Consider the following 14,805-nt stretch of genomic DNA (forward strand, 5'->3'; position numbering starts at 1 on the left):
ACAGATATACATGAATAGATAAAATAGATATACGTCTCTCCTTGCAGCAGCATGGGTAGGGCGTTAATGCCTCTCCTCCCAAGAGAGCAACACTGGGGAGAGTAAATGGGGTGGGAGGTCAGCAAGCAGCCACTTTGCTCTAGGCTGCATCCTACTTGCAGAGGCAGGTATCCTAACTCGAGTGACCTGAGGAGAGATGTTGTTCTGGGATGGCAGAGAAATTAGCATCTTTAATTACACTGGCTTGGATAGAAATCCTGAGCTTGCTTTTTAGCGATGCAGGCTACTGGTTCAGGAAACAAAAATAATAATGACCTGCTTATGTGGTACTTAGCAACCTTGGAGCTAACAAGTGTCTTCTGCGGCAAAACTACTTAAATTTAGACCGAGTTTTCCGTGCCTGGGGTCACCCGTAACTGGATGTGGCACGGAGCAAAGGACACTGCTTCCCCTCTGCGGCTCAGGCCACCTGGCTGCCGGCCCTCAGTCAGCCTGGGGCTCGCAGGGGCTCAATATGCACTTTAATCACCTTTGCTTCGCCCCGGGGCCTGCCTCAGCACCCGCGGCTCCCCACGGCCGGGCGTCTGCAGGCCCAGAGGCCTCGGCCCGGCCTCCCCCCTCTGCACGGAGCCAGGCCCCGTAGGCCCGGCCCGGCCCGGCGCGGCGGCTGTTCCCGGCGGGGCCTCTTTCCCCGCAGCACCGCCCGCAGCTGCTCGACCGGCGACGAGAAGGGGAGCGGCGGGGCCAGGTCAGTGCCTGCCCGCGGGCCTCCGCTTCCCCCCGGCCAGCCCGGGGCCTACGGCGCTCGGGCGCTGCCCCTGGCGCCTCACCGGGACCGCGGGAGGGCGAAGAGGGCCTCTGCGGGGGGGCCTGTGGCTGCTGAGGCGGCTCGGGGCCTCTGCGGAGCCCTGGGGTTGCGGTGACGAAGGGGAGGGGCAGGGTCCGGCCGGGGAACGGGGCCCGGCTGGGCCCGGCGGCGGCAGCTGCCGTAGGGGCGGGCGGGAGGCGCGGTGCGGCCCGGCCCGGTGCGGTGCTGTCCCCGCGGGGCCGGTGGGTGCCAGGGGCAAAGGCAAGGCGGCCTCGCCGGTGTTGAAGCGGCCGGTGGTGCTTCTGCCTGAAAATGTGTTATGCTCTTGCTCGGCTTCAGCTCAGAGACCTCGGGGCTTATTTTAGGAACAGCCGGTTACTGCCCCCTTCATTCGTGCTCGGCACAGAGCCCTCGTTTGGCTGTTGATGTGAAATACATAAATAAATGAAAAACGGTCCGTGCCAGGAATGCTTGCCTAGGTCAGACCAAGTGCTGCAGTGCATTTGTCAGGATTTTGGCATTGCACGAGGTCAGCAGCAGGAAACCTCTGCTGGGGGAGGAGTTTCCCCCTTTTCCCCCTCAAGTCTTTTCCTGCCTTCCAGGACAATACCATGCAGGATGCCCTTGCCTCCCAGAATTTAGTGTGTAGAGCCCAGTGACACACTGTCCTGGTGTGCCTCTGCTAGGTCCCAGTGCAGGGGAGCAGAAGATACACCTCTGAGAATCGTGCTGCATGGCCAGTTCTGACATCGGTGCAGTTTTGCTGTTGCTGTCAGCGAGAGCATTTACTGGTGGTGGGAAGGAGAGCAACAGTACAGAACAGTGTACTAAGTGGAATTCAGTGCACTGCTCGATTACAAAACTTCTTACAGTTTTCAAGGCAAATTAATCCTTGTGAAAGCATCAGTATTTGCAGTTACAGCTAGAACAAATCAATCCTTACGCTTTTTATGGTTTAGGATTTGGTGACTAAAAAGCAAACGGTGAGTTGGTTGTGGTCGTTTCCATTCCTGTGAAGTAGATCATCTGTTCGTTTTAAAGGTGTCCAAAATACACCTAGCTTTATGTGAACTTAAAAAGTGTTTTCTGTCACTGTTATAGAGGTCTTTTGCTGGCAGAGGTGAAAAGAACCTCTTCATATCAAAGCATTAAAAAATAAAGAGCCTGCGTGCTTTTTGCAGAAGATAACAGATTCTTGCTCTCACCCTCTGCCATGAACTCAAGATATTGTATTCACCATGTGACCAAAACCTAATGTTTTTAGGTAGTGTCATGTGTATTTATGGCAAGACTTCTTTTGACAGCTGTTTTGTATCCTTGAATGCCATTATTTTTCACTGGACTTAGGTATGTTTCTGTGTGATTTGTTTGCAAGGTCTTCAAAAGAATTAACATGTGATTGAAAGAGAATATAATTGGTTAGGAAAAGAGACACAATTTGCATCTAAACCTTAGCCTGCAGGTACCAGTAAAAACCACAAAACTAAACAACAAATAATTTGTAAAACGTATAGCTTGCTATCCCCAAAATTGAGCTGCTCAGAAACAATGAAAAAAACAAGGGAAAAAAAGAGACATAGAAGCAGAAAAGAGGTGTAAAGCCAGCTTAAAACGGGAACCACAGACAAAAAGGTTTTTTGCTTACAATATTGAAAGGGGTTTTTTTCCACAATTTATTTTTATTTCACACGGCATGATTTGAAGCCATTCCAGTTAGTTAATTTGGACATATTCTCACTTCTTGTTCTCTCAGCTTCTGGACAAGTAAATATTGTTTCTAACCCTGACATCAAGAAACTAGGAGGCCCAAACTCTCAACAGTAATATAGAGGCTAAAAAACCTGTCCTTTATATTACCAGCTACTTCTAAAGCCTGTTTTTAGAGGAGTCACAAAGTTCTTTAAGTACCTTTACACTGAAGTGGAGGGACTGTTGATCCCACCTAATTTGTCTGTAATGTGGAGACAATATACTAAAAATCTGAACAGGGTTCAGCAAGTTTGAGAGCCACGGCGTCCTGAGAAAGGCATGAGCTTGAGGCGGCTCCTGTTGAACTTGGTAGGAGTTCCTGCTTCATGTAGAGATGCCATAGAGAAGGTGCATTTTCTTCTTGGGGGGTCAGAATTTCCCAAGCTTTGTTTAGTTCCTGTATCTGTAAGTTATGTTTTCTCAGTAGCTTTTCTGCTGATGATCCCTTAGCATGCTTAAGATCTTGCTCGCTGCATTCTTCCAGCTGAAGGAAAGCCAGCTGGAGAGGTGACTGCCCTCAGCTTGCTTCAGCTGGTAATTATTAGAGTGGGAAGAACCTGTCAGGTAAGGTGTTTAAGTTAACCTAACCTACACATCACTGAATGAAAGAAGAGAGATACGTAATCAGATGAAGTAGATGGAGGGCTCTGTAACCTTCATGTGAGGGGTGATGACAAGCAGCTGGAAACAGTGGCCTGTTCAGCCAGTGCTGGGGAGGAACCCTGCAGGTGAGACCTCCCTCCTACACCTTTCTTGTGTCTGAAGGCAGGGTCCAGTGACTCCTCTTTACTATGAGACCCATGCTCTTGTCGTGGCTGGCATCCAGGCTGGCCTCCTTTGAGCTTGCTGTTTCTGAATTCATTCTCTCTGTCCAACACTGGAATTTATTTCCTTTCCACTCCCTGCCCCCCAATCACCCACCAGCCCACTGTCTTAGGTTCCAGTCAGTTGGTGTAAACAATTTTCACTCATTTTCAACCTACTTTTTTTTTTACAGATGGACTATTTTCATGCTTTGGTCATATTTCTCCTTCACTCTCTGCTCGCATCTGCTTTCACATTATAGGGTCAGTTGTGCCAGTCCTCAGCATTGCGTCACCACTTGCTTTCCATTCATTAGTCAGTCACTGCAGGAACTGACAGTCACGGTCACTGCGCTCTTGTAGAGATGAATGCCTTCTACAGTGACTGGTAAGACACACACACAGGGTTGAACAGTGAATCTTCTTGTCATCATCTTCAGTTCACATCTTCTGTACCTTTCTCCATGCCCTGTCTTCGCACTTCTGTGCTCGTCACTGAAACTGCAGCTGCTGAAGGTCTTCATCAAGCCAAGTTCTCTAGTGCTTCTTGACTCGTCAGCTGCCTTTGATAGTGTCACAAAATTGCCTTTCTAATTGTTTTTTTGTTATGTCATTTGAATATTTTCTTCTCCCTGAGATTTCTTTTGTGGATTTTGTATGTTGGATCCCTTTGTCTCTCTTACACTTTATCTCGGGGTAGGTTCATCCAAAACCAGATATTCACCTGATGTCTTTTTGCAGGTAACTCGCAAGCCTGTATGTGCACATGACACCTATCACTTGCTGCCCACGCTTATTTCTGTGATATATTGAAAACTCATTCCTGCATCTTTTCTCCCCATTTCTTTTTCCCTGACTTGTGTCAATAATTCAGGCCCTACTTTTGAGTTGGAATTTTCCCTGCTCATGTGTTTTAACTTGCTGATTATTTCTTGTAGGCGCTCTGTAGTGCAGAGTTTCTTGTTTGTGCATGCAGATCAAATGCTCGTTTGGGCTCCTAGTGTCCAGTCCTCTGGTTCGTCTTAGTTCTTCTACCCATCCAGGAAGCTGCTACCTATGTCCCTTACCCAGTGTTCTGGCCGGCTATCTTTATGCTGGCTGGCAATTGCAGCTGGCAACATTGGTGGAGGTTGCTGTTTGATACATAGTGTTTTAAGAGAAAAACTGGGGTTGCAGCAGAGTAGTAGTGAAAGGCAAGGGCAAATATGCTTGTTCAAGAGTTGGGGTTTATTAGTTTCCCAAAGAATCTGCTTAGTTAAGGAATATTGGTGCTGGTGTTATCCCTATTATTATTATTATTATTTTTATTAACATTGTGAGAGCTGAATTTTAACTACACAATTACCAGAGGCTTTCAGAAGGCCTCTGATACATATGCGTACACAATAATACATGTGAGTGTCTGCACGTAGATACATATATTGCTCCTGCATAATGTGTATCATTCCTTTGATACTGAAGCATTGACATTCAATATGTGTTCATATTATATATATATCAGTTCAGTCTGCTAGCCCACAGGCAAGGGTGTTATAAAATCACTTGAGTACCAAATCGGATTTAAATTGTTGGTTGATGTCAGAGGTACAATAACTGTGGAATGAACAACTATTGATATCAATACTATCGGCTTATCTCTTAGTTGTCACCAGTGATACGTAAAGCTGTAGCACTTCTTAAAACATTTGAAAGATGCTAATTGCCCACAGGGTTTGTTATTCCTGTACTGTCAGAATTTTTTTCACTATAAAACCTGTGCATGAACTGTGTGTGCTACAGATGTTAATGGGTAAAGCATGTCTGACTTTTTAAGATTAGATAAAGACTTAATTTCTGTCAGTGTGTCTAAACAGATGTAACTATGTTAAACTGAAAATCTGAATATTTTAGTGTAATAAATATCTCTTGGCTTATCCTACAGCATTGTGCGGGTTACTGCAACATCTCTCTCTTGTACTGCTTTCACTTACAGTACAGAAAAACAATCTCAGTCATGCCGTGGATAGCGAGTGCTCCATACTCATTGAAATTTTGGATGTTGTTTGTCAGAGATCAGCAGAAATCCCTTTAGTTGGAGAGAGCTGTAGCTGAAACATCATGCTTTTCCTGAGTGGTTGGCTTTCTCAGACTGAGCTGTTAAAATAATCTTGTTTTTATTAAAAAAGTACTGGGTACTGACTGGTACTGTAAGAGATTGTTTTAAAGATAATAATTCGATTATAATACCTTGCATGAGTCATGATCAGCAGGCAGTGCTGTCCAATTTGTTTTCTAATCCCACACTTGCCGATGCTCTTTATTACCATAGTGATAATATTAAAGAGCTGTTAATGCATATAATCACACAGTTGAAAATGACAGACTTTTTTTTGATGGAATAAAATTTCCATATCTTAAGTCAGTTTTGCTCTGTATGTTTTTTGACATGTGAAATCTAGGTAGTATAAAAGTGATCAAACAAGTATAATTTGTCAGGGAGTTAGGTTAACAGAACAGACTTTTTTTTTTTTTCCTTTGCTTTTAAGCCAGTCATAGTGGCTTCCTAGAGAATTAAATCTAGTCTGTCTTTTTATGAGGTTTGGGGAGGCTTTGTATTCATTAAAAACTGTGTGGTATTTGTTCAAGCTACACTTTGCAACAAGAGCTGCACTATCCATGTTTTTAATGTTTGTTCTCTCCTAGGCAAGAACTAGTAGCTGGATGGAAAACTTCATTGCATGAATGTATGTTGGGGAATGACTGCTGAAGTTTTAGAGAAAATGGAAGGCTGTTTTTCTTCTGAGAATATAAAAAGAATCATTTAGCTGATAAATGAGCTTTGGAAACCTGTTTTCACTCTTAAATAAAATTTTACTAAGAAAAGCCATTTTAAAGCTCTGAAAGGTGATGGCTGAAATGTTGCAGATAATATTAGAATGCGCATAGATGGAGAGTGTTGGCGTGCAGCAGCAGTTGGGTGATATTATTTATGAAGTAATGAATCTGGTATTCAATCAGATTTTTAACTTGATTAAATTTTAATTAGTTTTACTAGTTTACACTTGAGTGTAGAAAAGTTGATCGTGACTGATTAAAACCTTGAATTTAGTAAGGAACTCAGAAGACCCTTTACCTATTCCAGTGTATATGACCTTGTAATGCCTAGATTCGTATAGGCGTTACTAGTTTCTTTGTATTGAACTTGTGAGTTAGTGCTGTATTGGTGGATGCAATGTGGCAGGACAGGTATGAATCTACTGGCGTAGGCAGCACTCTCTGAAATTGCCTGGTACGATGCATACTCCTCCGCATCCCGTAATGTGGTTGCTGTGCAAACTCCTCCTCTGTTTTAATGAAGATTATACCTGCCCCAACAGAAGTGTTTTCCACTTCAGCGTGGGATGGTGAACCTAGAGACAAGATAAGTGTACACCTGACAGGATTGTTCACTTCTTTAATTATAAACTAATTGTGTGTGTTTTTATGTGTGTTTGCTTGTTCATGTGTACATAATGAATGTTTTAAAAATTGTGAGTCTGTAAACTGTAAGAGGCCCTGAACACAGAATAAAATATAGCTATTGCCAAATTCTGTCTCAGTGAATATGTTTGTGTTCCGGGTTCACTTTAGACAAACTTTCCAAGAGCTTCTTGCCAATTTTGAAAGAATCTTTTTTCTGCCAGATATGATTAAGAAACAAAGACGGTCTTTTCCCAGTTCTCCAGAAAATGAGCATCTACCATGTCCTCTGAACAGCTGTATCCATTAAAAAGGGGGTTGGGGCAAAGCTAGGAGCAGTCTGGCAAATTGCAAGATTTAAATATAACAAACCTTTTTCCATGTCCTGTGAGGGTTCTGAGTCCCACTCCGAGTGGCTTCTAAGATTACTTATTTTTCAGATCAGCTGTCTCCAGGTCAGGCTTTACCCAATTTCTTTCAAATCACTTGTAAATCCCTTTCTCTAGTAAGCCCTTTTCCAAAGTAAATAAAAGAAGGCAGAGCTACAGATCAAGAATAATATTTGATAATGACTTTCTTGTTATTTCCTGATACAGTCATACATGGTAGAGTGGAAATAGTGGAGGAATAGGCCATGGGTATACCGGTACATTAAAATAGTTTACCAATATTATGTACCTGTATAAAAGGCAAGTGTGATGCTCAATATATAACACTGTTGTACACTTTTCCTCCTTTAGAGTACTGCAGAGGTTCTGGTGCTCTGTGTCCAAATGAGAAGTGGAATGATTGGGAAAAGCATATAGCTACCAGGGGCTAGGCAGACTTACTAGTTTTAAGATGGAGCGTGATAAATGTGTTAATGGAATTAGGTGACAGGGAACGACCTCAATATAGGAATGGTCTTCAGTTCTTAATTTTTGTGTTCGAGTGTTTCTCTCGGGAAGGTCTCACTGTCATAGTTTCTTACAGAAAAGGAGGAGATCCAGATCCTGAAAACTAGGCATTTTGATAGGTTTTCTCCTCCAATATAGGTGTGGGGTATGGGTATTTTTTTAGGGGGGGAGGGTGAGGGAGGGTTTGGAAGATTAGTACAGAGTACGTTGGTCTAATGGAATACGTAAGCATCTTACTGCAGTTCTTGAGCCTCTTTCATGTTCTGTGTACAAATACTTTTGGGTAATTTTGACAAGCAGAGATTTTAAAAGATGCTAATTTCTGGCTTGTCTACTAAAATCACTTCACAAAACTCTTCCTATTAACTTTGTGGGAGTAGATTAAAACTAAGAATTTTACAAATACAGTCTGCAATTATTTCTGTAGACTTTTATGATTGCATCATCTTTATATTAGTTTCTGCTATCGTGCTTCCCTCTCTGTCAGAGGATTGAGGTGGATCTCAAAGGAAGTTTCCTGATTTTTTTTTTCCCCCTGTTTATTTCCAGAAATGGCCGTTTCTTTGTGGAAGAGCTTACTTCAGACTACAAAGGAAAGGATACTACAACAGAGAAGGGCATTACTGTATAATGGTGCTCATGGCTATGAGGAAGAATTGATAAAGAAGAAACTTCAGCAGTTTGCTGGTGGATCCATCAACCTCTCCAAAGAAGACAGTGGCATTGGACTACTTACTTTGAACAACCCGAAGCTAATGAATGCCTTTACAGGTATTAATTAGTTGATGGGGTTGCTAGTTTGTTGTTTTTCTCCTTCAGTTACCTATTTTGCCTAAACAAAATGAAAAGCTGTGCCTTACCATTCCTTAGTTAAAAGAATAAATGTTTACATTTTATTCAGATGCAAATGCCCACTGTTCTGCATAGTAACTTTGCCATAAATGCCATAAGAATATAAGAAATTCTCAGTGACACGGGGACTGTCTGGCAGAACGTGTCTCTTCCCCCCCTTTTTTTTTTCAGTCAGCACAATTCTCCTACTGTGCTCTTTCTTGTATCTCCTTTCATTTTGCCTTTACTGCTCTAGAAACATATAGGGTATTTTTACGGGTGTGAAAGATACCATCCTTGTTTTGTAGATGGTATAGAAAGGGTGGGTTTACTACTTTGTACTTTACCTAAAGCCTTCCCTTTAACTTAAGCTTCTGTAATTTGGTCTTTTCCAGTCACCCAAACTGTCTTCCCTTTGTTCTTCATTTGCCTTATGTCTTAAATACTAATGGCTGGTTAATTAAAGATCAGATCAGCTGGGTATTCTCAGCTGTTGTGGATCAGGAATCTATTTAATATGCTTTTACACTGGACAGTATTTGGGTATCAAAACCAAGTGCCCTGTTTTTTTAATCTTGTATTATGAGAGGCTTTGGATCTCCAAGATAGGTATATTTGCTGTCTTTACTGTCTAGAATATTCCAGTTTATGCCGTTCTCTTCAGACATAAGTGGTGTAGGTTCAGGGTCTGCATCTGCCTGAGCTGGAGCTGTGCGTGAGCCTTTACTGTAAGAATGCCTTTATCTCTTAATATTTTGAAAGGGATACATTTTTGTCATCTTGTTAATTTCTTTTTTTCTGTTTTATTTTCCTGCCCAGTTCTCACTGTTCCTTTGCTGTCAGCAGATATGTTTGTAACCCACTAGCAAAGTGCAGAGCTGTTTACACGGAGAATGTCAATCTACTCCTACTAATGATTGTTAGTTGAAGGGAAGAGAACCTAACGGAACAACAGAATTAGTGGTAATGCACTTAGATGTCTCTGCAGTTTCTCTTTTGTTTCCCTTTGAAAGCTCGTGTATAAAATCGTTTCCTAACTTGAGAAGTTGTAGCGAAAAGATGTTAGCATAGAGATTGTCGTTCTGAATGCCTCCCTGTCGGCACACATGTTATTATGCAATTGTAATTACGTTGTTGTTTCTTCTTTTTCTACACATTGATTTTTATTTTTGACTCGAAAGAGCTGTGCAGTGTACAGCTTGTAGACTGTGTGTTCTTTCTTTGTTGTGGAAGTTCAAAGGGGCATGAGAAATGAGAGGTAATAGCAGAAGGAGAAAGGACAGATAAAGCCCAGTCTCCTATGGAGATCAGATGTAATACAAGTCAAATTGCTTAAACTAAACTTTAGTAGAAACTTACAACTATGTTCCCTGTTTTCTGGGTGCTAGGCAGAAGCGGCTCAGAACTGATTTGTTGAAGTGCTGAGCAGTCACAGCTGCTATTTAGGCCACTGGTAGCTGTGCTTTGACTGTACAAAGTGCTATATAGTGTTAATGTACTGAAATCATATCACATCTCAAGTTGAGCACCCAAAATTAGCAGATATTTTCTCTCTGGCTCAGTTAGCGGTCTGTAAAATAATCTCCTCTCCTTATAGGACTGCTGTGAAAATAAATTATTAGTGTATGTGAATTAGATGCTCTAGTAGCAAAGAGGAACTACAAAAACCCATGAGGAAATTAATAGTTCCGTCTTTGTTATGGACCCTGATTAGCATAGAGCAAATGAGCCATGGGATCAGGCAGTTCTATTTTATGGTAGTGTGTAGAGCCCTGTAGAGAGCACTACTCCATTTTGCTAGGTAATAGCCACAAAAATTTGCTCTGGAAAATCTTATTATGGCAGTTCAAGAGATTACTGCTGCTTTCTACTGTATACCTCTGCAAGAGACTTTTGTTGTTAGAGGAGAGAGAGTAGAAGCAAAATAATGCTGGCCCCTTGGCTGCTGTGGTGGGTGGTATGGCATATTAATTTATACTGCTCTTCATTTCATTTTAACATTACTCTCTGTAAACTGTAGTTGCTGAGGAACTAGCAAGCACCTGATCCTTTTCGTTTTGTTGTGTACCAAGTAATACCTTTCAGGAGAAGTATGAAAAGGGATAGGATGTGCAGCTGTCCTGGTTTGGACTAGGACAGAACCAATTTTCCTTTCAGTGATGTTTCCTTTCAGTTAAATTTCTGTTAAGTAACTGCACTTTCTGAGACTAACTACATGTTTTTCAGACAGTATCTGCTTCTAGGATTGGTAATGCTTGAAATTTATTACTAAGGTAACGGTAGGAATGGTATACAGAAAGGCTCTTGCTTATATTTATTCCTATAGAAACCAAGGTCACTGCTAAATTTCTTACTAACTACAAGTGAAGAGCTGTAGAAGGGCCACACCTCAGGGAGAAGCAGACAGGGCAGGTGACCCAAAATTGACCAGCTAAGTATTCCATCCCATACACGTCATTCTCAGTTTAAAGCTGAGGGATGAGGAGGGTCACTCTCTCTTATTCTATGGCTGGCGTCTGAAGAGGACTCTGTCCGTTTTTCTCCTGCCTTCGATCCCAGTCCATGCATTCCTGAATCTAGTTCCCATCTGTCACTGAGTCCAGTCTGGGACTTCCCGGAGCCTGCCCTGCAGCACCAGTGGTGACGTGATCATCATTGGGGGAGCTCAATCTTGGTTTTGTATATAGTTGTATGTATTTAGTTATTTCCATTATTATTATACTCTTTTCATTGTTATTGTTTATTAAAACCGTTTTAACTTTCCAACCCATAAGTCTCTCTCCCTTTTCTCTTTTTGATCCCATTCTGGGGGGAGGAAAAGGTTAACAGAGAGCATCTGTCTTCTGTTTAACAGCCAGCCCAACTTTAAACTGTGACAGCAACCTCTACATTGCCCCAGCAAGACCTGGTTGACTTCATCAGCCAGAGCCTGTAGATACCCCCTCAAATAAATTCTGTTGATTCTGTGTCTCAGAGCTTCTGGACAGTGGCAGATGTGAATTTATATATACATGTATGCTTCCTTTAGAAAGCTGCAAAACATCATTAAACTGTTGAAAGAAATCCTATTTGCCGGGCATTTACTTTACACAGCAGCTTTTTATCTCAAAGGAATTATGTTTATTCTAAGCTTGAGCAACTCATGGAACCAAAAGCAGAACAAAATTGTTGGCAAATTGCTAATGGGCAATGTGGAGGTTGTTATGCCTTTTTTTCTTTTCTTAATTGGAATCTGATAGCCACCTGTTTGAAATGGTCTCTTTGGAAACAAATGCTAATGTCAGTTTAAGCCTCGTGGAACCGGTTTCAGCAGCCCAGCCTCTTGCTGAGCTAAAGTTGAACTTAATTGAAAAGGGAAGGAAGCCAGCCTGCAGGAATTAGATAATAATGGTGATAATTTTATTTTCTAGAGTTGACTTTAAAGCATTTATTCTCAGTTTATAATTAAGATGCAAATATATTATTGTTCCAAGTAGATTTAGTTCTGTGAAGAGCATGAACTTACTGGTATCAAATACTGAAGGACCAAGACAAATGAGGATTTGCTTTAGTATTGTGTCCTCATCATTATATCAAACATCATGGACTATGTCTGTTGGTAAAATAATAGTTTAGTGTTGTCAGTAATGGAAGGGATGCTCTCCTAGGAGGATGGGACAGGCTCTGGCCAGTGTCTCTCATCCCCTGCTTTTGCATGTAACTGGCTCATACGGTTCCTTTTTGTAAACTCAGTTTTTCAGTTAACTATATTTTTGGCTCGTAATACTCTGTGGAAAGACTCTTCAGTAGCTCGCTGCTTTGATTATTAAAAGCACCACAAACAGTGGTTGTGCTGTATCTTGACTCTGGCAAAGCCTGGATGCCAGCCCAAGTACATTTTTTGTAAGAAAACTTGGGAAATATGCAAAAAGTGAAATCCACGGGTTTGATGCACACCTATTTAAACAATAGCATTTGCAGAAAAGTCATTTTTGAGTGTACTGTCAGACTGGGAAGGCATTTCAGGTGAAGACCCACAAAAACCTCATCTAGGCCTAGTTCTGCTCAGTATTTTCATTCATGGCTTAGTTGATGGAATAGAAGGTGAACTGCTGGAATTGTCAGATGGCGCCAAATTGGGAGAAATTGTAAGTAGTTTATTATTTGGAGCAGAGGAGTGGAATTCAAAGTGATCTTGATTAACTGCTGCAAAGAGCTCAAGATCAACAAGGTGAAATTCAGTGAAAGCAAATGTAATGTGCAACACACAAAAGCATGACCAAATTATAAGTACAGAAGGGAAAGGAACCAGTAAGAGTGCTGGGATTTGTTAAAGGATCATAGTCTGGACCTGATAGTGGAAAAAAACAACCTGATGTCATTCTGGTATATAATATGTAAAGTCCACTTAATTATTGCCCTCCTCAGGAGCATTATCAAAATGTGCTATTTCAGTGGCTGAGACCAAGCCTAAGGTGAAGTGCTTGACTGAGAATTCACTCTTAATCTTGTGCTGGGAAGCTTACTTCATAAGGAACTGCAAGGAAAACAAGCAGGAAGGAAAAAAAAATCTCCCACGTGAGGATGGCTGCTAACAGGCAATTTCAGAACAGGATGAGTTCTGTGCATGCAGGCATAGGGTTAAAAAAACAACAGCCTTGGCAGAAAAGGAAAGAATCCTTGAGGGTATTAATCTAAAGCACATTTCTGTCTGAAGAAGGTAGGCCTGTCCATCTAAATTCTTGTCAAAGGAGGGTAAAGCTGAGAGCATAATCAGGCTGTGTGTAGGCTGCTTTCTGAAATTAGTTTCTGTAAATGTTTTTCCTTAAGAATATAAGTGAACGAGAGTCATAGACATTCAGAGAGGAAGAGCTTTCAGTTAATGATGGGTAAGCTCAATTGGTGTGGAAGATGCTGCAGTCTAGGACAAGCTCTAGAAACAGGAGTTTGTAGAGTTCCACATCAGGAAGGGTACTTACAGGAACATAGGAGAATACTATGTTTAAGCTAGTAGTAGAAAGCTACTACTGTATAGTACATACATTTGGAGCCGAGGATATACTTTGTAAAGAGAGCCTTTCTAGAAGGGTACCAGGGAGGGAATTAAAGATGTTTTAGAATAATCTTTTTTTTCCTTGTCCTTTAAAAGATAAAAGGCACTTTACTCCTATTTTCAAATATATCTTTATTTTCTTTTGGATAAACTTCTAAATGTCTTTGGCCTCCAACATAGTTTGCTCTTCAGTCTTTTTTTAGGAATCTTTATTAACATTGACTGGTCGTGCATTGAACCCAGCTTGCACATGATTCTTTTCTGTACTCTGCCAGCTCTTTGGTTAGGGTGAAATGACAGTAACATCAAAATGACTTCGATGGACAGATCTGGATAGATACATGTATAAGTCAGTGTGTCCTGAATATATGCAAACAAGCATAAATCAGGTAGAGTTTTATGAATATGCTCCAGAATTTCAGGAAGTGCATCTTTGAGGAAAAAACATATGTCAGTGCTTGTGTGGGGGGTTTTAAGGTGATGCTTTCCCTTGTGTTTTTAAGCCCATCACTTATTAATGATAACTTGGTTTTGGTGCTGAAAAACGTAATGTAAAACATAGCGATGATAATAAATTCCTGTTAAAAATTTTGTTTCTCCCTTCTTGTGACAGGCACTATGATGCTAGAACTCCAGGAGAGGGTAACTGAACTGGAAAACTGGAAGGATGGGAAAGGCCTTATTATCTATGGTGCAGGAAACACCTTTTGCTCGGGATCTGATTTGAATGCAGTCAAAGCAATATCCAACTCCCAGGCAAGTAGTGATACAAATTAAGTTTTTGAAGAAAAATCAGCTTTCTGATATTCTGAGATCCGTTTCAGACAGAGGTGTTGCACGCTGCTTCTGCTGGAATTTTACATGCAAGTCACAGAATAGAGCTTTTAATGGTTCAAAAAATGCTGGCAGTCCCTTTAAGCCGTGGCTTAAGTGTTACTGTAATTGATTCATAACACTGAATTCCTACGTAACATATTCTTTTTAGCCTTTTCTTTTAAAAATGTAATTTCAGTTTCTCAGAGCAGTATATGGTGAATTTACACATCAAATAACTTGTGCTTCAGTAGTGTGACCTTTAAAAGCAGAAGTAATCACAGAATCACTGAATCAATCGGGTTGGAAGAGACCTCTGGGATCATCGAGTCCAACCATTGCCCTGACACCACCATGTCAATTAGACCATGGCACTAAGTGCCTTGTCCAGTCTTTTTTTTAAACACATCCAGAGATGGTGACTCCACCACCTCC

General features: G+C 41.5%; 1 protein-coding gene across 3 annotated transcripts in view; it reads left to right on the forward strand.

The window, feature by feature from the left end:
- Positions 1-532: 532 nt before the first annotated feature.
- Positions 533-14,805, forward strand: part of ECHDC1 (ethylmalonyl-CoA decarboxylase 1) — a 47,499-nt gene continuing 33,226 nt past the window's right edge. Inside the window, exons 1-3 of one of the 3 annotated variants that reach the window (XM_068395406.1) lie at positions 533-748; positions 8,244-8,465; positions 14,171-14,313. In XM_068395406.1, the coding sequence (XP_068251507.1) occupies positions 8,246-8,465; positions 14,171-14,313 (363 nt within the window). In that variant the 5' untranslated portion in view covers positions 533-748; positions 8,244-8,245. Of the gene's footprint in view, positions 749-6,047; positions 6,084-8,243; positions 8,466-14,170; positions 14,314-14,805 lie in introns of those variants that run through there. The other 2 variants (XM_068395559.1, XM_068395484.1) reach the window with 2 other exon arrangements.

The sequence above is a fragment of the Nyctibius grandis genome, chromosome 1 (genome assembly GCF_013368605.1).
Source record: "Nyctibius grandis isolate bNycGra1 chromosome 1, bNycGra1.pri, whole genome shotgun sequence".
Classification (NCBI taxonomy): Eukaryota; Metazoa; Chordata; class Aves; order Nyctibiiformes; family Nyctibiidae; genus Nyctibius; species Nyctibius grandis.